At 37.4% G+C, this 25,431-nt stretch overlaps 4 protein-coding genes across 13 annotated transcripts in view; 3 read left to right on the top strand and 1 right to left on the bottom strand.

Moving 5' to 3' along the window:
- LOC105146520 (uncharacterized) overlaps positions 1–3,281 on the top strand; it is a 110,383-nt gene extending 107,102 nt beyond the window's left edge. The window contains exons 5-6 of the mRNA XM_011056837.2: positions 249–377; positions 1,429–3,281. Coding sequence (XP_011055139.1) covers positions 249–377; positions 1,429–1,573 — 274 coding nt within the window. The 3' untranslated portion in view covers positions 1,574–3,281. The remainder of the gene's footprint in view (positions 1–248; positions 378–1,428) is intronic.
- A 2,958-nt stretch (positions 3,282–6,239) lies between these two features.
- Positions 6,240–8,168, top strand: LOC105146501 (COMM domain-containing protein 8). 2 transcript variants are annotated; one of them, XM_011056820.2, is made up of 4 exons: positions 6,240–6,710; positions 6,780–6,941; positions 7,751–7,804; positions 7,884–8,168. In XM_011056820.2, the coding sequence occupies exons 1-4, from the start codon at positions 6,615–6,617 to the stop codon at positions 8,037–8,039; spliced, it is 468 nt and encodes a 155-aa protein (XP_011055122.1). In that variant the 5' UTR covers positions 6,240–6,614; the 3' UTR covers positions 8,040–8,168. The 2 variants fall into 2 exon arrangements, with proteins under 2 accessions (XP_011055122.1, XP_011055114.1); XM_011056812.2 differs by having other exon boundaries at positions 6,245–6,710; positions 7,652–7,804.
- Positions 8,161–25,431, bottom strand: part of LOC105146486 (A kinase anchor protein 200) — a 146,499-nt gene continuing 129,228 nt past the window's right edge. For all 5 annotated transcript variants that reach the window (XM_087413010.1, XM_087413009.1, XM_087413007.1 and 2 more), the window contains 4 exons: positions 13,418–16,036; positions 11,411–11,581; positions 10,453–10,527; positions 8,161–10,366 (listed from right to left, as the gene is read on the bottom strand). In XM_087413010.1, coding sequence (XP_087269136.1) covers positions 10,322–10,366; positions 10,453–10,527; positions 11,411–11,581; positions 13,418–16,036 — 2,910 coding nt within the window. In that variant the 3' untranslated portion in view covers positions 8,161–10,321. The remainder of the gene's footprint in view (positions 10,367–10,452; positions 10,528–11,410; positions 11,582–13,417; positions 16,037–25,431) is intronic.
- The window catches only part of LOC147907438 (uncharacterized), a 39,214-nt gene continuing 38,748 nt past the window's right edge, over positions 24,966–25,431 (top strand). For all 5 annotated transcript variants that reach the window (XR_015547283.1, XR_015547282.1, XR_015547281.1 and 2 more), the window contains exon 1: positions 24,966–25,383. The gene's annotated coding sequence lies outside the window, so the exon portion shown is untranslated. The remainder of the gene's footprint in view (positions 25,384–25,431) is intronic.

Below are 25,431 nucleotides of genomic sequence, written 5' to 3'. Positions count from 1 at the left end.
ATACATTTCCGCTGAATGGGTTGCTTCTTTGATATCTAATAGTGTGCATTGATCTACATTTTGACACACCTTAACAAAATATTATTTTAACTCAAAGGATTACCATTGTTCCTTCAATGTCTAACTGTGTAGCTTTACGTAATGGCATTTATAAACAGAGAAATGCTTCAGAAAGTTTCTCATTAGCCTATAACTATTGCTAAACATTTAACTAATTAATCTTGTAATTGTTAAAAAATTTACTCCAGATGTCGTTGTCCATCGGAATTCACGCCGAGAATTACAGAAGGCGTTTGTCAATGTAACTGCTTCGAGAACAACGAAAATTGTATAAAGACCAGACGCGGGAAGGGATACTTCTCCCTCGCGGACAGAATGTGAGTATGCCTACGCGTTCTTTGCGACTATAATTTCACGACATACTTCGCCGCAGAAGTATTTCAGTACGCGGGCACAAGCTTAAAACACTGCAGCACCTACATACTAATTACCGCGGCATTTATAAGACAAAATAATGCGAGAACTCCGTTTGTATGTTGTACCGTAAAAATTTCACCATAACCACGCTTTGTGAAACTTTCAAATCCAATTTAACTCCAACTGTACATTGTCAAACATTTACATGTACTGAATACTTGCTAGTGACCTCTTTTTATTTCAAAAATATTGCTGAATAAAAGCTCGTTTCTCAAATAAGAGTAAGAATTTGATTTTGTGTATGAGAAGATACTTTGATATTCGTAGAAACGATATTTTTTTTACATGTGCAGATGGAAAGAATGGTTTTACTGTAGTAAGTAATCTAAAAGTTTAACTAGATAAAAATAATATTGATAGACCATCAAAATAATTATGTAGGACGCTCAAGTTGATTGCTAGAATGTCAAAAACTTTTTGCAACGTTGTTCATTATGCTTGAGCATTCTATATAATTATTTTCAGATCTGTATCACTGAAAAAAATGGTCTTGCAGTTATAGAGAAAAATGGATAAATTTAGCTAAATGGATAAATGACAAGCAAATAATTGCGATATTGCATACATTTTGTATCTAAAATCAATACAGATAACAGAGACAGAATTTATATTTAAATCATTTGTTAAATTTATCAAGAAAGTCTTTCTGTAACGTTCAATCAGATGACTGTCATTGTAATTCATATTTAGCAGTAATTCATATTTAATTATGAGATCTAAATTTTCTTGCATATATTATTAAAATTATGCATATTCACAAATTCTACATAATTGATACATAATTTTCTATCACAAAAAACAGCAATGATTCCAGCTGGAGCAGCAAAATATTTCTTTACGCGATCTGACTAAATTTTTGGCATACTTAAGCAAAATTATTCTTTCTATACAAGAATGTTCGGCTCGACCAGACTCTTCCTACGGTATCATATGAAACTTTTTGACTCGTAGATGCATTCAGAACAACGAATGCGCGATGCCCAACTGCGAGTTCGGCGAGTACATAAAGTGGCAAGGCAAGTGTCCGCGGAAAAGGGACACTTTCGACGCGATGACGAGCTATCGTGCGAATCTAAGTCATCGATTCAGAAGTTAGACGGCAGCGAATAGCGAAGAGGACGAAGATAATCGCATTGAAATGCGATCCTAGTGCCGATGAAGATGGAGAGATAGCACATGACGAAGTGCACGAGAAACCGATGGTGCCATTTTCTTTCATTTTTTTTTAAGTGTCTTCGTCAGAGAGACTGGCAACATGTAGACGCATGTATGCGTACGTTATGTAAAAATGTACGTCATCAGTCACGTTATCTAGGCACGCGTATGTATCGTCGTCGCTTCTTTTTATTTTCTTTCTTGCCGCGATCGGCGAGGATACGAAGTGATAATGGTCGTCGATTTTCGGTACCGGTGATTGTCTCGCGGGGACAGTAAAATAGTATTTCGATCTTTAATTGATGAAGTATATAATTTTGTAGTGCTCGATGTTCACAGGCGGTTCTCCATCACGAGAGAAAATAAGTTGATATACAATTATAAGTCGATTTCGAGTCGTTAAGATAAGAAGATAACATTCTATATAACTGAAGCGATTTCTTTAGGATAAGAACGATATATGCATAAATTAATGATAGCACAAAAAAATTACCAGCGACGAGATGAAGTGCTTCTAGTAGTAATTTTTGAGGAAGAAAGTGACTGCCTTTTGAGCAGGAAATTTCATCGGTGAGAGGAACTCGCCGAGGGAAATGGCGATCCGCCAAAATTATACATGTAGATCTGAGAGGGTGCGATAATGTCTCTTAAGTTAATGGTAACTTTATGCGATAAGCGATACCTCGGGTATCATAGTTTACGCTGAGAAGAAGACCTCGGACACGAGCCTAGTCTGAGATCCAGTTTCCGTTCTGCATGAGGGAACTCTCTCGGTTCGTTAGATCACGCATAAGGACGACCGAATTTGTCGAGCCTGAATCCCTCCCAGTGTCCCCTAATTTCCACTTCTTCAATTAGGCTATGCGAAATGTAATTATATAATGATACTCCAATTATAATGTGCTTATAATAGCTTTATTGGAAATTCACACGATAGTGATACGCGACGAGTAGGAAATACCAAAGCACGCAAAAACACGCGTACGAGCGGTCGCGCAGAATCGAAACAGATCGTTAATGTAGCCACATTTTGTATGTTACACGATTACAGAATATCTCTATTGTATTTAATCGAACATTGATGTACCCCACGTTCGTTAATTTAATATTTAATCAATAAACAGAGAGAGAGAGAGAGAGAGAGAGAGAAAGAGAGAGAAAGAGAGAGAGAGAGAACTGGCCCGACTGGCCTCAGTTTCATGCACTTCTATGTAGGTGATGTAACATGAAGGTAATAGCTGTATTCAGCAGAGAAAACTGATCTCAGTGAGACTCAATCATTCTTTAATGTGATTGGTTTCTACTCTTAGATCCAACAAAACTAAAAGCAAGAATCAATCATGTTCAAAATCAAAGAATCATTGAACATTCATTGATCAGTTTTCTCTGCTGAATGTAACCAATCCCATTCTAACGCTGCGAACGAGCAGCTACATGTTTGTAACTTTGTATTTTCTATGTTATCAATAAAACAGCAAAATCACAAAGAACCACGGTAAACCAATTGTATGCGTCCGAAATGTAAATGCGAACTTGGACGATGCAACTGTCTGCGAAGGTAGCCGTATTGTATTGTTAATACCGCCGCTTCTTTACTACGTGATTATAATATAATCTGAGAATATAAAATATAATACTGTATGATTTTATTTTGTATCTCATTTCCCTTTTTCCATTCTCAATTCTCGAAAAGTTGTCTCCTAATATAATATTTCTTAATATATCTTCGATATATCTTAAAAAAATATATTATATTAAATATAAATTAATTAGTTTCTAGTATATATATTAATTTATCTTTAATATATCTTAATAAACGATTTATAAGCTTCTAAACTTATTTACTACCGTTATTTCGACACCTTTATGAACGCATCTCTATTCTATTTAGTAAAAAATCGAATAACTATTGTTTGCACACAGAAAAGTAACGTGTTTCGTTTTTTTTTTCAATAAAAAACGGAAAAAATTGCAAACTAGTTTTTTTTACATAAAAAAATTGTTTAAATTCGCTGGAAGAAGCGGAAAGCGCATATCTGCCTCGTGTTATTTTTCAACCTAAATGGGAAAGCACTTTTACCAACCGCCTTGCACGCATATCTACATGCATTTTTCATTTATATTTACTTATGCATATTATATAAATATATATTATAATATGTATATATTATATTAAATATCTATAATTTTGAATATAATAATACAGCAAAATATGTTAGATTGATTATGTTAAATATATAATTTCGTGTTACGTTTGAATTACGAATATCAATTTCTGCTTCAAAATTTATATAATTATAAATATAATAAATATTCGAGTAAATCCCTCCTTGCGATTGTGAAAGAATTATAGAAAATCATGGAAGTTACGGTTTACAGATTCGCAGTTCTAAGGATCATCTAATGAAATGAAAACGAGAATTAATTTTGTACCTATCGATAATTCAACACAAAACTTGAAATTTCACTTCTGTGCATGTAATTTTTCTGCATTTAATTTTGATTATGATTTGTCTATGCAAATTGTGGCCATAAGTGCATGCTAGATGAAGACAAAGTAGAAGGATTGTGTGAGTTGCCACCTTTGGAGTAATTCTTCTGGAGATCGACAACCCTCTTACTGAAGATCGCAATATTCTGTCAAAATTTTTAGCTTCTCTCTAAAAGAATAAAAAAAGGTTACGAGATATGGTCTTCCTGCTAAAGATTGCTACTACCAGAAAACGCTTCCTATTATCGACATTAACAAGAGTGCAGATTCTTGCATAACGCATTAAAGGCTTTCTATAATAAGCTATTACCTAAACTTTAAGTTCTAATAAAAAATCAATCAATCACAGTCAAATGTGAAAAGAATAATGATTGATTATGATTGATTAATTTCTTACAACTTACGGCTTGAAGCTTAAGTAACGACTTATTGTAGAAAACTTATAAAGTGGCGCCTACAATGAGATTTTAAGGCATAAAACTTAAGCTTTAAGCCTAAAAAAAGCTGTGAGAAATTGATCATAGTCAACTATTCTCCTCACATTCGACTGATTGTCATTTTTCACGGCTTAAAACTTAGGTAATGGCTTATAGTAGAAAGTCAATAAGGCCCGGTTGCACCAACTTACTATTTATTTTGACTTTAAAACTCTGTCTCGTTTTAAAGCAAACTCTCTAAAAGTGAATTAATGTATTATTACTGACTTCAGTACTACACTTATAACTGTAATCATCAGCGAATATTTACTGTTTTTCAGTAATAATACACTGATTCATTTTTAGAAGTTATGATTTCTACAGATTGAATCTGAAATCATAACTTTTAAAAATGAATCAGTGTATTATTACTGAAAAACAGTAAATATTCGTTGATGATTACATCAATTATAAATGTAGCATTGATGTCAGTAATAATACACTGATTTACTTTTAGAAAGAAAGAGAGACAGAGAAAGAGTTTTAAGCCTTGCTTAAAGTCAAAGTAACGTTGAAGCAATTGGGCCTTAAGAAAATCAACGAATCAGTTTTTTATTTCATAGAAAGAAAGGAAATGAAGGATTTTGATGAATTTTCTTATGCATTACACATTGTACGTTATGAAAGCTGTGCTTCCACTCTTTTGTGGTGCTTTCTCTCTCTTTAAAAAAAAAAGAAAAAGAAAGGAGGGGGAGGGAGGAGGGAGGGAGGGGGAGGGGAGAGAGAGAGAGAGAGAGAGAGAGAGAGAGAGAGAGAGAGAGAGAGAGAGAGGCCATCAAACGTAACTCTTTGCTGGAGAATTTTTCCCGAAACCAGAGGAAATAAATTCGCATATTAAAAAAAGACTATCTAAATTTTAAACGTTAGCCGAAGATTTTTTACATTAACCGAAAAGCTACAGATTCATTATATAAAATTATAAAAAATCAGAGTGCCGGAGATTCGTACAAAAAGTTGGAGTCTCCGGTTGAAAATGGTGGCAGCCATAATTAGGTCACTCACCAACCGCAGGAAGAACGTAAATCAACGTGTATATCACGTAGAATGTAGATAGAAGCAGATAACAACGATAAACGTTCCAATAAGTACAAAATCATGTCAGTGTCCGCGGTTAATTCCGTCTAAAAATTCGGATCGATCGGCGATCTATACATATATATACTTGCATACATACAAATACATACGCGAATAGTCGAGCAATTTTATGCCTAGATTTAATTAAGGAAAGGACTGGGGATACCTTAACTCAAAATGTGTCGTCAAATCTGCAGGAGGATCCAGAGGGAACAAGACAGAAGGAATCGCGACAAAAATGTACATACGCAGCCATACACTCGCAAAAACTGCTGCGAAATTGATGCGAATTACGTCTAGCGGTGGGTAACAATGGCGGGTAACTAGTGCAACTGCCGTTTGAAATCGAGACAGCGCGCCAGGATTAGTGGCGCCATCTGACAGGAAGAAAGTAAAGTTTACGTAACTCAGTCGGTAAAATCGGTTTCATATATGTAGATACTGCAGATAGAAATTTGAAAGCGATCATTCGCCTTTTTTCAGAACCGACTGACTATTATCAGTTGATGGAAATTTGTGTGCATTTCGTATTTCTAAGATTTGCCAGCAGATGACGAGAGCTGCTGGCGAAATATCAAAAGCGTTTTCCTAACCTCAAACATCTAGTGCATTTTCAGCAATTATTCGAACCCATCAAGGAAGGCCAAAGTCAGAATTATTTAAAATTGTATTAAGGAAAATAATTTAAGAATTATAACATATAACATATTCAGAGTTTTAACATTCGGGTATCATGTAATCTCAAGTTGAAGACATAAAATCATCAACCAGTGGAAATACTTAAAAAATCCTCTCAAGTGCATTCTTGCATTTGATTAGAGAGTCAAGAATCTTCTGTCAATTGAATGCGAGATACAATGTAATCATGACATTTTGTACAATTATAAGATTTTGTAGAATTTAAATTTTAATCTGCCTTCACGTTGACATTGACACTGTCGATGAAAGGGGAATACACGTTGAAAAGAATGATGGAGAATAATCAGTCACTGTACATCAGCCTCTTCAGCGAGGAAAAGAGCGACGTCTTAAAGGAGGTTTGTAATACAATAATGTGTGTCCTTATTTTTGTCTGACATCGTGTAACAATTTCATTTTGTATTAAGCTGTTGCATGCATGCGTCGACGAGATCTGCGGTCGCCCAGGACCATCGTATCGCAAATTCGCCAACAGCATGGATTGGAGCAGAGCGGAGTACGAAGGAGTTTACAAACTGATATCATCGTTATTACGAAATCCTACCTCTCTCTATATGGTAGAGGAAAAGGTATAACTATTGAGAAACTGGTTATCATCTAGTCAATCACACTATGCTTTCTATTTGGTAACACAAAGTTGATATAAGTGTCTTTTTATGTTTGTTACTTACTGAATGCCAAGAGAGATAGAACGTTTATGTCAACTTGTAAGATTAACTTTAATCTTAGTCCAATTCTTTTTATCTTTTTCTATTTCTAAGAATTAGAAAAAGATAAACAATAAGTTAAACAAGATTAAAGTTTATTTTACATTGATAGAACCAAGTCTAAAGGAACGTGATACTACAAATGCTTTGAAGCATTCTTTGATTGGTCAATTAATAAATTCTTTTTTCTGATTAGTCAATCAAATGCTTCAAAGCATTTGTAGTGAGACTTTGACCTTAACATTGACAAACAAGGATATGATTATTCTATTATATTGAGTCATGTGTGGCTATTTTCCTTTCAGGAGTGTCAATCAACACAAATATTTTGGCATTTATGATGATTTGAATAACAAAGATCGAATGACATGTGTCGATTGTATCTCCTAAAAAAAATAGCCTGTCTCTTGCTGGAAAACATCTTTTGCTTTTGTTGTTGTGTCATATGTCATATTTACTTGGAGTATAAAGAAGTTCAAATATAGAATAATTTATCTTAATTATATTATAAATCTACTATGATTCTAACTTTTTTGTACTCCAAGTAAATTTTATTGGAAAATGTTTTCCAGATGCCACAAGAATATCATGAGTTACCCGAGCAAGTGCAACAAAACATTCTTACTTGCTTGAAAGTACGCAGGGAACAACTAACTGACGCTTTATTGCAGGAACATTACAAAAGAAAATTGCCAACCGTGATTGATCACAATTGGAGATTGAAGGTATCATGCTTGTTGATAATCATTCTATTTGCTTATAATGGATTATATTCTTGGCTTATGTCATTACATTTCTTTACAGTTGGTAATGGGTTCGAGCAAGATGGCTTCGTTAAGAGAATCTCTACTGCAGTTAGATCTCATAATAGAAGATAAGGGATCTCGGCGTATCATAAATTTGGAACTGAATAAAGATGAGTTAGATACGATAATAAACAATTTAGAAAAGTTAGTATAAGTTTTGACATTTTTACAAAGAAAAAGAAATGTGTATATAATTCTTATATATGTATTAGAACATGTATTAATTATAAGTTGTGTAGGACATGGGCATTTTGTGATGAAATGAATACTTGCTGTTGTTACACTTTGTTTCACAGTTTATTATAGGTTATAGATAAATGTAGAATAGTTTAGTTACTATTATAATTGCTGATCGAAGATATTGGAGACTGTATTTTCGCATCTGAGGCGGTCTCGATTCAAAGATCTCATTCACAATTTTGTAGTCTCCGGCGCAAAATAAATAAACGAGCGAGGTTTGCCTCGACGGCGCCTCAGAGTGATAACAATCACTAGAGAAATGGTATGGGTGCACGGATATTATCAGTCTCGATTCGCTCGTGAAGAATTTCGATAAAAAGTTCGCTCTCGTCGCCAAAACGTGTCGTCCTATTAAGAAGACAATGAATCTTTTTTTTTTCTTTTCGTTGTAAAGATCATTTTTACGGACAGATATATTTAATGAATGGTTTTACTATACAACTTTTAACTTTACTTCTTTCCCGCCCTTATACGTAAATATGTATGTAACCGCTTAGAAATTAATGCCGGACACGAGTGAAGACTCGATCCTTTACCTCTCTATCGCTCGGCGATATTACCGGATATCGGAGTGTCTCACACGTGTATAATGCGCTTCTCGTTTACAACTTTATGATCTATGCTACGATCTTAATAAAAAAAGCTTCTCGTAAGATAATTACTCTTTTACTTCTGGAGATCCGTATAAACGTAGAAACGTAGAAATATCCGTATGAAAACTTGACAAAGGTTCGGAGGTCCGTTCCGGAGTGGTAAATTGTGCATGTCTCGTAAATTGTAATTAGGCGATACTTTTTAATGATTATCATAAAAATTACGATAGGCTTCGTCATAAGTGTTCTCTCTCATATGGAGAAATAGCAATGTTTCGAACAAACGCCGAATTTACACAAACGCATTCTCTCTATAGTCTAGATTAATATATCACTTACATCTCGTTTTTTTTTTTCGACTTACTGTATATACTTTATCTCGTATGTTCCATGGTACGTACGTATACGCGGTGTAAATGTCCCTCATTGCATGTGTATAATGTGTTTTTCCTCGTGTTCTCGCAGCGCCTTTGTGCCCATCAAGCGCCTATCAAAATTATGTTAAAAATGTGCAGTTCCTCGTTACAACGTAAAATGTCTCGATTGTACAGATGTAAACGGAAAAAGGAAAACCAAGGACCGCGAAGGAAATACGAGCGAAACAATGTGCCGGGTGCCCTCGGAGTCGCCGATGTGAGTGCGAAACTTTGTTCGCGTGTTCTTAAATCTTCTTCCACTTCCTTCTTCCACTTTTCTCGCTCGCGTATTTCCATCTTTTTCCTGTTCTCAACGTGGCGAAGACGCAGCTCTCTCGTTTCCGCGCACTATCATTCTCTTTCCCCTTTCACACCGTCAATCGCTATATCACACACAGCCTGCCCTCTCGATTTCCTCCTCTATATTTCGGCTTTCTTTCTCTCTCATTCTCTTTCATGCTCTCTCTTTCTTTCTGTCACTTTCATTCTCGTTCACACTCTTTCGCTCTCTCATAGAGTACAATAGTTATGTAATTACGGGAGGGCGCCATCCAATGAGTATTTCCTCTGGAATGCGCGACGAACGATCCTATCGTCTTGACGATCTCAATCGCTTTTATCGCTTGTCCGTCGCGCGATGTTCGAGCATTAGACTTTATTTCAGTAACAGTTAATGATACTTCAAAAATTTCTACACAGCAGGAACGATCGTTGTAACCCGCGGTTAGACACAAGTCGAAAGCTTAATTTCGGCGCCTTAAAGATCTTCCCGCGCGCCACAAGGAATAAAACGAGCATCATTTAATCTGTGAAAGAGACCGTGCACGTAACGTTATGTGTGCTCGTCCAGAATACGTTTCATGTAATATATGAACGTAATAATAGTTTTTGAATAAACGATCATAAATTTTCATGCACGTATTCTCGTTTGCCCTGCTGTTAAACATCATCTAATAATTAATAGGCCTACTATAGAGTCTATATGCTCTCGCGATGCCGCGGTCGTCATTATCATCGTCATCGTCGTCGTCATCGCCCCGTTTTTCCCTTTTGCTGCTCGTAACGAAAGAACGTTATTTTCTGTTGCAGGAATGGTCCAAATATACATATCTATATAATATACTTTTTTGGTTTTAACGAGAGAAAAGAACTTTCTTCTTTCCAAAATACAATTCGATTAGTGGCGCTTATTCGTTTATGTTGTTTTGGTGGTGCGCGTCAGCGATGATTTCCTGAAAAAGAAAAAAAGATTAATGAATTGTCTATTTAAGTGCGAATTGATGTTACAAAAGTTTTATGAGAAAAAAAGGATATTTACATTCGTGTTGCATTCGATAGCTTCGTTCACTGCCGCCGCGACTGCTTTATCACTTATGTCGATCTCCTCGATGGCCTTTAAAGAGAAAGAGAACAAAAGCATTAATGGCGTTTATGACTGCTTAGTCACCGTAAAAAGGTGCAATCGCAGTATTAATGATCAGATGGCCCCTCGCTCATTAATCTTCCTCGGTCAGTATACTTGATAATGACCTTCAGACTCATTTATGTTCATCGAACGTAAATGATCTCTTGGCGATCATCATGCATATATAAAAAATATCAAAATTATATTAAGTAACTCATTATTTAAACTGTCTAATCAATTTTCATCTGATAATTATCAGAGATATATTAGGTGTTGGAATTAATTCGTAGCGTTTTACAAGTGATGGGAAGTACTTTCATTAATGTATTTTTTAATGCTCATGTGAAATAAATAACATTCTTTCATTAAAAAACGCTACGAATTAATTCCAACACCTAATATTATTACATGTCAAGATATATTATTACATCTTCATTGTTTTATTAATTATCGACCAAATATCAATGGTTATTGAATTGAGAATTTGTTAATATAGAGACAAAGATACTACTGTATTTTAACTCTTCATAATGTATAATTTAACAATAATATTCTCATTTCATTGCCATTATCCTTCAACTTTCTCATTAAAACACTTCGTAAATGTACATAAGTAAAATGTCCAGTCACAAAGCAAATAAATGATAAAGAGAGTTGTTGAGACTCTCTTCGAAACGGTCGATCGATACTATCCTGTGCATCATCGACAATGACTCACTCTAGGCTAATAATAGGTACGGACACATAGTGTACGTATACGTGATTATAATCTTCAGACTATGGCTAGACTGAGAATTATATCTATCTATATATATATATATATATATGTATATATGTTGTATGTGTGTGTGTGTGTGTGTATGTAGTATACCTTAGTGACCGAGGCGACGTCCTCAGTGATAGCCGGTGCTGTTGGCGGGGAGGCGGGTGCTTCGGTCGGGACAGCGGGTGGTGCAACTTTGGGAGCCTCATCGGCACTCTCCGTCGTGCTAGCATCGTGGGCGACGTTGTTTTCTACTGGCGCCTCAACTTCCGGAGCGTTCTGCAAAATACAAGTCTGTTCGTTATGTGATCGTCACGTATTCGTTCATTCATCATTTCTTTTTTTCTTCAAGTCCAAATCCCAGCATGCTGTAACGAGGACAAAGGAAGACGTAATACCGATTCTGCCGAATACCTTTCGTTCATAAAGAAAACAATATCTCTTCTCTTCTTATGAATCATCAGATTTAAATGAATATCATAAATGAATCATCACGAGATGATTATGTTGCGGTTCAAGTAGGAGATTGTAAATATCCTGAGATTATTTAGGAATAGAGCTCAAAATAGAATTTTTGTCTTCTCAAAATGAAATGACTTTGACCTAGTCGGGATAATTTTGGCTCAAATTATCCCGATCAATTTTAAAAAATGCTATTTTTAAAAAAATATATAATATGTATATCCAAAATTAAAACATAAGATGTCTTAAAACGTCTTATATCTCAATTTTTACATGCATATCGTTTGGGTATCAAAATTTGGGCCGAAGTTACTCCACTTTATATATAAATAAGTAAGAAAATATGCAGTAACTTACAATAGAAACGGAATTTACTAGATAAATTACACTAAAAATATCTTGTTTTATAAACATATTAAACACGATAAAACGTATTTCTAAATTTAGCCTGTTTTAACGCGCCTGGACAATCGCGATGACTATTACCTCCTCGCTTGAAGCGCAGCATACGATGACAAAATGCCTCAGCAGAATCGTTTCGTCATGCTTCGGGCAGCGCAAAGAATTGAAAATCCCGCTGGCGAACCCTCAGATAAGAAAACTCGGCATGCGCAAGTACAAGATGCTTACGATACAACAGATGCAAGTACGAGAACAGCACGACAGTAAGTATTGAGCTCTTCTAATGAGCACGTCTATCAAAAATATCTAAAACGCCAGCTACCACGCGCGTATCATTAGACCAACTGCTTTTACGTCTATCAATGAGATTCACGCTAGAGGCACCTCTAATTTATTCGAGCGTCTATGTTATTAGTATAAGAGAGCGTTCGATATGAAAAGATTCAAAATCTACGGAAATGACATCAACTGACGCGGCAGCGCGAATGATCTGCTATTCGCCGCGCCATAAAAAGTACTCTACTGCAACGCATTGATTTTAATCATATGAAAGGTCGTGTTAATATTATCAAGAAAACCAAGAGGCAAACAACACAGGTGGCAATAGGTAGTCATGGTAATATACATATGGGCTTTTAAAACGGAGAGTTGGGCGGAAGCGTCGGAGGACATCGAATAGCAGAGTAAGGCTTGTGTTAATCACGTTCGACAGAACGAAGGATGCACACGAAACGAGACCCTCAGGCGTTGAAACACAACGGGGACGCATCGGGATGGAAAATGGATTTAGCGGATTCTCTGAGGACTGACCGGCTCCGGTCGTGCATCGGCACACCCAAACAGCAAAGTATAATTTTGTTCTCGAGACGAGAATTATTCAAGGTCTCCCCCGGACGTATATAACGTATAATAACTGTCAGTTATTCAAGGTCTCCTGTCACTCGATGTTACCCTTCGTCGAGAGAACGGAACGGAAAGATGAGATTGTGCGCTGGATATGAAAAAAAAAGAGATGAGGGAGTGAAAAGATTTTTGGAGTTCAAAGTACGTGTTCGATAATTTTTGAACAGAGAGGAAATTCTGGAAAGAGAGTGGAGATCGGGAGAACCGGTATTTTCATTTTCAGGCTATAAGACCACAGAGACAGTACTGTGCGAACCGTACGACGAAGATATACGTGGAACGAGGCGCCCGCCAAAGAATTTTGGCCGGCTGCATTCATGCCAGGAGGTTGTGTTGCATATTAGTCACCTGGTGATGCTCCTTGGCGGCAGTCGACGGGATGGAGTTCGACAACTGACACGACAAGGCCTCTTCCTGGCTTTCGGTCTTCGCTACGCACTCGGTCGCCAGTCTCTCCTTCAACTCAATGTTCGATTGATCACATGACATCGTCAGCGGTTCGCTCAGCAACATCGATTGTTCATTGCTGCTGTCGTCTTCGTCATATGAGGGAATTTGTGAGCGATCTTTCGTGGCGGTTTCGGTCGCGATGCCGGGTGTGACACTGGACTGTTGGAAGTTAGGACTTGAGGGCGGCGTGAGGAGTGTCTCTGTCGGGTCTCTTGGGTTGGCTGCGTGCTCGACGGGAGCTGGTGGTAATTCAGCTACGGATATATTCGCGAGAGGGATCAATAATAATGGACAAGAGAGTTCTTCCGGTGGTAAAGGATAATCGAAGGAATCTAAGCTCTGCGTCCCCGTGTCTTCAGGTGCCGGTGGTAGATCTTCCAAAGAGATAGGTACGCTCTCGGGTTCGGGTGAAAGAGCTAGCGTCTGAGGTTCACTCAAGTGCTTTTCTGAGAGGGAACACGTCGGAGCGTCTGACGGCATTGATTCTATATCATCTAAGGGACAGAATTCTGGCGATGTTACGCGATCCTTTGATGAAAGAAGACACCTTTTGATCTCCTCGGTTTGCTCAAGTTGCAAGGAGGATGTAAACGGTTCTGCCTCAACGACTGAAATAGGTTCTTTTTTGCTATCAATTAGTTCAATTGGACTTGTATTTTGAAGCTCTAATGTTTGAGGGCTAAATGCGGTTAAATCTTCAGGCAGCACATCTTCAATTTCACTGACTACTTCCATTTCATTTTTCATATCAGACGTGACAAATTCAGTTAATAGTTCAACTGTCGCGTTTTCCGGAACAAACATATCCTCCAATTCTTCCGAAATCAAGGTTTCTTCCGTAGGCAACGCAGTATCTGATTCAAGCTCAATCTCCAATTTCTCTTCGTCAGTTTCGGGAATCACCTTGACGGATTCAGTGGTGTCGGTAAGCTCTTCTACACTGTCATCTTCTGGAATGATCAACGCAGGCCTGGCTTCTACCAAAATATCCTCCGAAACTGACAGCGGACCCTCCTCGGAATTTATAAATAATTCAATAGGCGAAGTTGTCAATGGGACTCCTTCTTCTTCCTTGATTTCTTTCAGCTTTGCATAATCGTGTTCGTATTCGATCGGTATTCCGCTCGATTGTTCCATAACTTCTACCAATGACGACTGCTCTAATTCCCTTGACGAGTTTTCGATCGACTTTGCAAAGAGTGTAGAACTAACTTCCGATAATTTCTCTGTGTCAACAGATACACATTTTTCAATTGAAGGAAGATCCGAGTCTGACAATTTCTCAGTTGATTTTATGTGCTGTGTTTCATCTGAAGGATTTTCTATATTTTCAGACGATAAATATTGCTTTACTGCCGGACAAACGTCTTTTATTTCAATCTCAGTCGACGATAACGTTTCAGCCTCGACTTTATGTTCAACGTTAGACGGTACATTTATCTTCATCGGAACTTCACGGTTATTTATCTCGCTCTTTATTTGACACTCCACGACCGGTGAAGCCTCATTCACAATTTTGGCCATCGCAACGATATCAGGAACTTCCTCTGCACCTTTGCTCTGTGTATTTTTATCACATTCCATCGCAAGTGGCGGAGTTTCCTTCGCCGAATTTGCCTCACTTTTCTGGCACTTAAATACTTTCTCCTTCATCGCAATGTCGCTATCTACTTCTAGCACCTCTTTCTTATTATCACGACTACTCCCTAACGTCTTCCCAATTTTTTTCGCAACATCTTGAGACGTCTCGACTTCGATCTCGGCCTCTACCACCGGCAGGCACTCTATTTCCGCGAGAACAAAGGTCGCTTCCTTCGGGGGCAAGTTGTCGGTAGAGGAATCAAGTGATATGGGGGACGCGACAGCGGTAGTGGTGGATTCATTTGCACGATTCTCTTGGGGAAGAATATCCTCGCGAGATGACGGGTACGCGACGTCGGACGGTGGTGCCGGTGATGCCGGCGGTGTCGATTCCTCCTTATCGGCAGCCACGGCAGGCAGCTTGAGCGCCTCGGCCAGAGCTGTGGCGTTCGCCGCGGCCTGCCGAGCCTGCTGCAAAGGCGATGGATCTATGGGAGTCGGCGGTGGACTGGATGGGGGCAGGGATGGGAGGTCCTCACTGGCTTTCCTCTCAATGATAGACGGCGTCGCGACTGGTTGGACTCGATAGACGGGGATCTCTACCGGGTCCGCTACGGAGTGACCGCCGGCTGAATGACTGACCTCGACTACTTTTTTCTCGGCCTCGACTTTTTCGACCGCCTCCTCTTTCTTATCCTCGACGGACGGGACGGGAGTAAGGGCGGAGGGAGTGGGTTCCTTTTTCTTTTCCTCGACCGGACTAGCAGCTACGGCGGTTGCTGTTGGCGATGCTGCGGCAGCTTCTTCCTTCGGCTCGGCCGTGGCTGCTGCTGTCGGTGCGATTACCTGCTCGTCCGCTGAGGGACTGCTCGCCGCTGATTTCTCCTCCACCGGACTGCTCGTGGTGGCCGTTGCATTCTCTGCGTCTTCGCCACCCTGAGACAATCGAGAGAACACACCACTTTAGACATTTCGTACGGCGCACCACACTCGCCTACCGCAGATATAAAAACTATTTTAAGATATTTATTTATTTATTTTATCTCGCAGTTTCATAAAAATATCGATTGCAATATTTCGTTACATTTACATCATAGAAACACATAAAGTGCATCGTTTGCACGAATACTCTTTTGTAAATAGATAATTTAATTTTAAACAAATAATTTTTAGCACCTCGTTTATATGAATTAATAAAATGCAGAAATATAATTTCGAGTAGAAAAATATTTATTATTCAACTATTTTTTCAACGGACGGCTCTAAATGAAAGGTGAGTTATGCCACGTGGATGAAGTGCGATGGAGAAAAATGTTGGTTCATTCGAGCGCGATATTATTTTTTTGTTCGTTGCGAGGGGTGGTCGCCGACGACTACAGCGCGCGTTCTCTCGTGCCAAGGGTGAGCTCCGAGCGACTCAAATGAAAACGAGGGTGAACAACTTAATGATACATGTGGAGCGAAAGAGAGAGAAAGAGAACGAGCGATGTGTAAAGAGCCGTACGTACCCCTGGTGCATACGAGGGCGGTAAAAAGAGGGTGCACGGTGGGGTGCCGAGTTACCAATGTTCTCACCCTTTAGGAGCCGTATCAATCGTGTCACTGTGTCAATGAGTGTTTCTTTCTTCCTATAATCTTTTTTTTAAGACAAAACGTTTCTTTCACAATTCTTTCTGTCAACAGCTTACGAAATAACGGGGGAGATTCATCACTAAATTTACTGTTCTACAAACAGCGATTATTGCATGAAGAACGACGCTAGACGTTATATTCTTAGATATCAAAGGAGCTATGACCCCAATCTCTCGAGCCAATCTCTTAAATAACATTTCATTATTTTTTACTACCATATGTATCAAAATGTAAATCAATTCATTCATTTCTATGATTAGTTTCAAAATCCAGACTACTGTATGCATTTAGCATATAGTTTGGACACTTTGAAACAAATGAAAAAACTACATTTGAGTCAAATTTAATATATTCTTTTTTTTTAGTTAAATTGTTTAATTCTATTTTTAAATTAAGGATATGTTGAATAGAAGTAAAATTACGACCTACAGAAATGACGAAAAACAACTCAAATTGGGTATAAATGAATTTAACATAGCATGCTAATGAAAGATGAGAGACGAACTCGATGTATGACGCGGCAAGTGCCATATCGTTTATACGCATAATTCTGTTATCGGCTCGGTAACGTAATATGTAGAGATAAAACTGAAGAAGTGCGCAGCGGAATAAAAGTATGGGCACGTTCCGTCGACACACGCCGACGCTCAGAAATTCCTAGGACGTTTTGTCACGTTCCTACATATGAGATATATTTATTGCTACTGCAAACTATTTCATCTACAATATTTGTTACTCCATCTACACAATCTACTGCGTGTTTTATGTAGGTTTGATTCTTAATCTTTAAATTGTTCGCTAAATGTGAAAACTATTTCTCGCACGCAAAGATCTAAGATAATGTGTAAATTTAAACGTGTATATTTAAATGTGTATATTTAAACGCCTAATAAATATTTATATGTATATATTTAAAATAAATTTATAATAAAAATAATTCCATATAAGGCTTAATATATGTGAGAATTTTATTTTTGTTGATTTATATGATTATTTCATTCGACGGCTCGTTTGTTTGACTGTCATCATTAGTCTTCACTTGGCATGTACCGACAAACACTCTCGATACCTTTCAGTTTGCGCAACTTAAGACAGCGAGAATAGCCGAGACAAAATCAATTCTTGAAACCCGAGAGGGAAACAGAAACCGAACGTGAGAAATGCGTCGTGCGCTTTATTGTCCCGCGTTCCGTATCGATCGCCGGCGTCGAGTCTCCTGTCGTAGATTTTCCTGAAGGATAAATAAGCCTCTCCCGCTTAAAGAATTACAACGGAGTGGCACTTAAGCGGAATTTGCTGCAACTTTTATGTTGTACCCGGGAATCACTATTTTACTCTTCTTGTAAAGAAAACTTCTGTAAGGAATCGTAAGAGGATATTTCCGATACATAATATAAAGAGATAACTTGACGTTCTCCTTCAATCCTCTGTATAATCCTCTTAACATAATGTCTTCACATTTTATGTTTGAGAATCAGCTATTCCATCTTCGGATAAATTATGTGGAAATTTATCTACTGGATAAACAAAAAAAGTAAAAAAAATAACAGCACAAGAAAGAGAGTAAGACAGTGAGTTTCATCGAAAAGTGAAACGATCCAGATTAAAACAAGTAAATAAATGACCAGCAGTTAGAAATTTATTTCGTCCCAATTCTACAATAAATTTCAACCCGGTAGCAAGAGTTTTATTTTTTTTCGAAAACATTTTGCGTTATAAAAGTGAGAGTTTATAAAAGTGATGACAGACGACCCGAAAATTCGCTCCAATTTTCTGAACCGAGAGACCTGCTCCAAATTCCAGTCGAAACTTTCCACCCAGAATTCTTCCACTTCTGTCCGAGTCCGCTGATATTTAAACACAACGTGTCACCGCCGAGGTGAAAGCGATAGATAGATGCTCACACCGCAAGAATTTGGCCTAATATCAAAACGTAAAAATGCACGACAAAACTGGCGAATTGCCAGGATCGAGGGGCATTGTCCGCAGAGACGAGGAGGCAAGTACCGACGTAATGAACTTCCGGCAGCCTGGCGTCCTCTTACGACAAAATCGATTGAGAAATTGTGGACCCGCTTCCCTATATACACAATACCGAATTGCTGTTGGCCGACGACCAATTCTGAGTAGGTTAACAGTGACTATGTATTGCGATGTTCCAAAAAAAGTTGCATACCAATCGCCGATCTCTCTGCAGCAAAAAGAACACTCGACTCTTTCCTAGGAAAGAAATTGAAAATTCGCGATCTACATTCCTGCAATTCCTTTTTTACTCTTTTATTTTATAAATACCAAACGCCATTTTATAAAATTAAATTATTAGATAAATACACATTGTAGATATGTAATGTTAATAGATTTTATTAAAGAATAAATCTGTTTAGCAAAAATTTAAATGCACTGACAATGTACTTCATTAAATAATAACTTCGTGAAATAAAATTTTTCATTTGAGGAAACACTGCTAGCATTTCGTATTCAGAATATTCAATGAATAAAGAATGAATTCATTGTGTGAGCAAATAGAAAAAGCACAATACTTTCCCGATAATACTTTTGTTGATTCTGTATTGAGTGATGTTATTACGAGTGTATTTCAATAGAGAAAGCGTAGTCTGCAATGTTTTCAACAATTTGAAAGCCAGCCAAAGGAATCAAGTTACTCGTGTACTCCGGGTATTTATCTTTCAATGTTGTTAAATGATGCAGTAATATGCAACAATTTCACCGGAAAATGTACCGTTTATAGCTGCTCCATTAATATTATGCCGGTTAAAGGCGTTTCCGACAGCTGAAAGTAAGTTAATTTTACGCTAACGGGCGGCAGCTAAATTTTTAATCGTCCCGTAAAATACTGACGGTCACGAATGAAAATATACCTCACACAGTAAACTACGGGGATGAAAGACTCGGGGATGATCAGACTCGGAAGAGTCGACAAAGTGCCATAACTTTTACATCTTCACGAGCACGTAGAGCATTAGAAATGCATTAGTTTTGCGGGCACCTATCTCAGGAACGACCGTCATAAACGATCTTTCACAACAAACGTTCACAAATCCTCGCCCTTTGATTTTCTGATAAAAACTTGGTAGATTTATAGAGCAAAAGCCGATCATTCTAAATCAGAAACTAGCTTCCCACTCGTTCTATAGATACACTTCATATATATTTAAAAAATCTTAATTTGTAAATTCGCAATTAATAAAATATAATTTTTTTATATTTAATTTTACATTTAATTTTTTTAAATATTAGAAACTTAAAAAATATTCAACAAAAAATAGTTCAATGTGAAGGAGATGAATTTAGGGAATTCCTTGTCAGAAACGTTAACGTAATAACGTGTCGTGTTCATCCGACCGTATGAATTATCCTACGTGCTATCGCGTCCATGACAGCTGGTATTCGCCAGCACCAAAATCAATTTCCTGTTTGGGAAAAAAAAAATTAGCTAGAGCACAGCGACTCGCTGAAATAATGATATTATATAACAACTGTCATCTCATTCCGACATTCATATAATAATATTCTCCAGCAAACTTATTATATAAGTGATCAGATTTTTCAAAGTGTTTAATGTCATGAAGATCATAGTGTTCTCTTACTTCAAAAATAATACAATTCAAAAAATTAAGTTTCTCATAAAAGGAAAAAAATCTCATTTTTCAACTTGAGAGAAAATTATTGACTAATCAAATAATATTGGTAAAGAATACATTCTTATGATAATTTTTTTTTAAATCATCAATTTTTGATTCATGATGTTTTAACGATTTTTTATGAGTTTAAGTTATTCTAATTTTGATGATTGATCGAATAATATTTATCCAACTCATTCATGGTAATAACTCGAAAAAATATTTTTTTAATTATATCACTTTTGAAATAAAAAATAAAGCGATATTATAATTCATTCAAATGTTTGCTTCTAAGCTTTCATAAACGAGCTCTTAAATTCACAACAGTAAATTGCCACTACGTACAATTTTGAACTTTATGTCCCTTGGAACGAGATTTGATGGCCGCAGGATGAAAACGGAGCAGGCAACTGCCATCGATGTTCCGGAAGTAATCTTGCGTATTTAACAAGCGTGACTTAGACAATAGCTACGCTAATGATTCACAGGTGTTTCACGGAGACTCATATCGACATGTTCCACGAATGACATGTTCATCGGATATGCTCTGTATGCGGGCAAGACCGTGCATTGTCATCGTCTCTCTTAATATGCTGTGGAGAAGCGATAATGTATACCGCGCCTGAAAGACGTCGAGCTTCGCGATATATACGAGCAACAAACTAACGTTTGTTTTAACTTCGCTATTCTTTCACAGATATAAATTACGGGCATTTATCCGGTTCACCGGAGCATGTCCGCCAGCAATATCGCGCGCACCGGCAAACAACGCAAATACGATCGGCGAGAGGGAGAGGTGCACGTTTCGATGTATGCGTCGAAAAACCCCAATAGTCATAGAGAAAAAGAGAGAAAGAGAGACAAAGAAAAAGCTAGAGAATGGAGAGAAAGAGAGAAACTGTCTATTGTTCAGTCGTATCGTGTTTGCGCATCGATATGAAACACGTTTCGAAACGCTCGTCGTTCTACCGTGTGCACGACCGATTTCGTCACTGATTTAATGCGATTATAAGATAAATCGGCAATCAGCGATCCACTTATACGTTTGCTTCCCACTGAGTATCGTATAATGCTAGCACGGTACAACTGGAAAGCATTATGAAATACTAGACTAAAGTGGATGCCGGAGAACACCCTGAGAACACCATTTAGAGAGCTGATAAAATTTAAGATATCATGTATCGCGATTAAATATCATTTTAATTAACCATCGCAGCATCGATTTTCCTTGTTTTGCACTGAATATTACGTTTAGTTCCGCGCTTGGCTCCGATTGACTTCGACGAACGAGAAGCGAGGTCGCAGTCGATTTCCTCCTGAAGGCTCTACGGCTCTTCTCGCGAGGCTTGGCACGCGACTCGAGCCGGTTAATAATCCACGTAGATAGAAATCTGACACGAAAGCCGACGCGAGAAGCTAGCTCGCAGTCGGCGTGTAAACGGCTCTTTAGGTCGCGGCGAGCATCTCGCGTGTTTCACGCTTCGCGGTGGCGAGAGAGATCCGGACGTGTAGCCATCGGCCGTGCATAGATCTTCTACACGTCGTATTCAGCAATGCATTTAGATAATCCAAAATTATCTGGCTAAAGATAAGATAAATTATACGTAAACACATTTTAAATAAGATAAAGATGATTTCATTTTAATTTATTTAAATATAATAAAAAATAAAATTTTTTCATCTAGATAGTTATAGATAATTATAATATAATGATAGATAACAGATAGATCATTCTAAGATAATATTATAATACTTTTAAGCAAAACAACAATTTAGGGTATAGAAACAATGTATCCATATTTTCATTTATAATATAAATCTTTATTTATATTATAATCTCGTGTCGGCTTTCGTGTTAGATTTCTATCTGTGTGGATTAATAAAACCTAGAGTTTTTCAAATATTCCATTTGACAAAGCTTTTTGCATAGCACATGCATGCATATATATATATATATATATACTAAACTGAGTTAAAAAGTCCTCTACTATTTTGCAATTTTCGTAATAGTTTACAAGATATTAATTATAGTAAAAATTGCTAAATATAGGTCTTGAATAATTTGTTACTCAAATATTTATCAACTTTATAGAAAAGCTGCAAGAGACAAAAAAATCATTTATTTTTTTCTCATAAAGTTCTGAGATATTTTCAGAATTTTTTAATACCATTTTTTTTCATGTTGGTAAAAATAAGAAAACGCAGTACTAAAAAGTTGATAAAAAAATTCTGAAAAAATTCTTAGAGTTCTATGAGAAGAAAATAAATGATTTTTGTCTCTTGCAGTTTTTCTGTAGAGTTGATAGTATTTGAATAAAAAAATTATTCAAGATCAATATTTAACAATTTTTAGTAATTAATACGTTAACTACTTATTGCGAAAATTGCAAAATGGTAGAGGACTTTTCGACTCAGTTTAGTCTATCTACACAAAAGTGATTGGCAAAAACTTTCGGGACACCCTGTATATATATATATATAGGGTGTCCCGAAAGTTTATATATATATATATATATGATTTATAAAAAAAACGATTACAAATCCTATATTGAAGAGATGCACTGCATATTAAACTTGCTGCATATTAAGATAATTTGAAAAAGCTATAATACTTCTTTTATCTAAGATATAGAAATATTCTCTAATAATCTAGGTAAAAATAAGCTGAAGCCATTCTTCGTTTAGATAATTATCCACATAATTTTATACAAATACCAACAAACACCGGTCATACCATAATTGAAGCATTCGACATAAAAAAGAGAGAGATCCATAATCCACAAGATCCACATTTACATGCAGTTTGATGTCCAGAGATACCTTCATAAATTGCGAATATACTTCATTCGTGCCACAAACCCTTCAATTCGTACGACAAAAGAGTTATCAACGAAAATTGTTGATTCAAGCCCTGGCTAGCGTTTATAAATTTTCTCACAAATGTCAGTTCCTCATCGGGCTTCCTGGCCTGGGATAATTCGACCCCCGAGGGATAAACGTTCGTATACGGATAAAACGGCTCGGCATGATAATTTAATCTCGTAGCACCTCGCCCCCGGCACGAGCGAATCGCCGCATGCCCGCTTTCCGCTCAGCGAGCCGGGGTCGTAATAAATTTCGATAAATCTCGTTGGAAATTCATAGCTAATCAAGGATTTAACGCGCGCTTTGAACGCCGGCTGGGCATAAATTGCATTTTTCCCCGGGAGCTATCATAATACTAAAACTCAACCTTAACGGAAACCCAAGTTAGCAATCCATCCCGCAATCCATCCCTGTTAATGACCTATACAACCGCGAGTGGCTCGCCGCTGATGTTGTTGAAAGAGGTCGAGCGAGAACATCAAATAAAATACTTCAGAAGAAGAGAGGGAAGTTTCATAGATCGTAAATTGTATAACCTCGTCGCTGTACATTACGAAATTACTCCCGCTGGTGCAATCTCGCCCCATGTCACGGTGCTCGAATAAACTGCAAGTAAAACAAGTAGGACCGAAGAGCGAACTAACGTGATTTTTAGCCTCGGATGAATCGCTATTTCCGCGCGCGTTTGGCACCGCTGATGTCTCGGTCGACGAGCCTAGTCTCAAGAAAGCATTCCGTCGCTTTTCTCTCGCCTTCGCGTTCCTCCGTTCTATTTTCGCATGTCTCGCGTCTCGCGTTTAGCGCAAGAGTGTCGGCTTACCGTACGGATATTCCATCCATTTAAGTTTAACTACGTGTATTCATCAATTAAGTATTAATTTATCGCTCAAACGTTAACGTTACGAGCAAAATTAAATTTAAAAAAAAAATGACTGAAAAATGGAACTCGCTAATAGGATTTACCGTACCGTAGGTAGATCTGCAGCCTGCTCATCTACCGGAACTGCAGTAATGCCCAACAGTGGAACATAAGCTAATATTTTCCGAGTTCCGCGTGCGAGGGCACACGCAGCTCTGCACATGCCATTGCCCAAACTGCGCCCTGCTTGTAGGACGTATTCCATCTCGGGAGAAATCTTTAATTAATCCTGCGTGCAATCTTCAAATTTACAGGTTCGTCACCAAGACCTCTTCTCCGGTTGGTATTACAATGAACGATCGAGGTTCTTGCTACAAATTATTTGTTTGAATAGCTATTTTTTTGTAGTCTTTAAAGTATTTTATTCTACTCTTAAAGCAATAATAATAATTGAGATAAGATATAAATTTTGCAAATACGTGAAGGAATCAAACAATCGAAAGTGTGTGATAACAAAAATGTGGTAGTAATTTTTGAATTACGAATCTATAAAGTATCTGTTTTAATTCGTAATAGTTGTTTAATATTGCACAATGAAATATCTGTACGTTCTGTTCCGCGTCGTTTGCTTCGTGAAATACGTCATACGAATAAGTATATCGATCTACATTTAGAAAACTGAACACTGCTTCTATGCTCAGTTTGGATACAGTGCCATTCTCTATTAATAGAACTGAATCACCAAGCGAAGATTGATTCTACGTAAAAGGTATCGACATATAAAATCATAATTTGCATGCAGCATCAAATTGCATCAGAATTACATGAGATGAAACGAAAATAACTCCTTTATAATATTTAGATATCATTCGTTAATCATTATTTTTAATGACGTAATATTCAATTTTGCAAAATATCAACTTCAAACAGCACATTGCAGAAATCGTTGCGAAGTTTCCGCAACAAGGAAATTCCTCAACACCGGAAGACCTCGATCGTCCATGAATATCAGCGTATCATCATTGCGACACTACCTTTATCACACACGCACGCAAACACAAGTGACAAGAACGGAGGCAGATCCGTACTAACTGTTCGCCGTTGGCGAACTACTTGGGCCAGACTACGAGTTCAGTGAGGGTTTATATAGAGGATCGTCCCACGTCTCCTAGCGAAAGAAGAGAAGCGAGAGTCACACGTCGAAAGTCAAAGAAAGAGAGAGAAAGAGAGAAACTCGCCAGAGGAGTTAGTTACTAGCCGCTGCAGCAAGTAACTAGAGATCCAAGGTAACACTACAATAAGTTAAAGTATGTTTTGTACAAGGAAGATTGAAT

The sequence above is a fragment of the Acromyrmex echinatior genome, chromosome 14, assembly GCF_024713525.1.
Source record: "Acromyrmex echinatior isolate Ae372 chromosome 14, ASM2471352v2, whole genome shotgun sequence".
NCBI lineage: Eukaryota > Metazoa > Arthropoda > Insecta > Hymenoptera > Formicidae > Acromyrmex > Acromyrmex echinatior.
Note: the sequence above shows the minus strand (reverse complement) of the source record. Positions and strands in the feature narration are given on the sequence as shown.

Bases quoted from the DNA above. Each gene is read 5' to 3' on its own strand.
- LOC105146501 (XM_011056812.2), top strand. From the start codon at position 6,615: ATGAAAGGGGAATACACGTTGAAAAGAATGATGGAGAATAATCAGTCA. The intron at 6,711-6,779 runs GTTTGTAATACA...TTTTGTATTAAG, and splicing joins AGAGCGACGTCTTAAAGGAG to CTGTTGCATGCATGCGTCGA. The intron at 7,805-7,883 runs GTATCATGCTTG...ATTTCTTTACAG, and splicing joins ATCACAATTGGAGATTGAAG to TTGGTAATGGGTTCGAGCAA.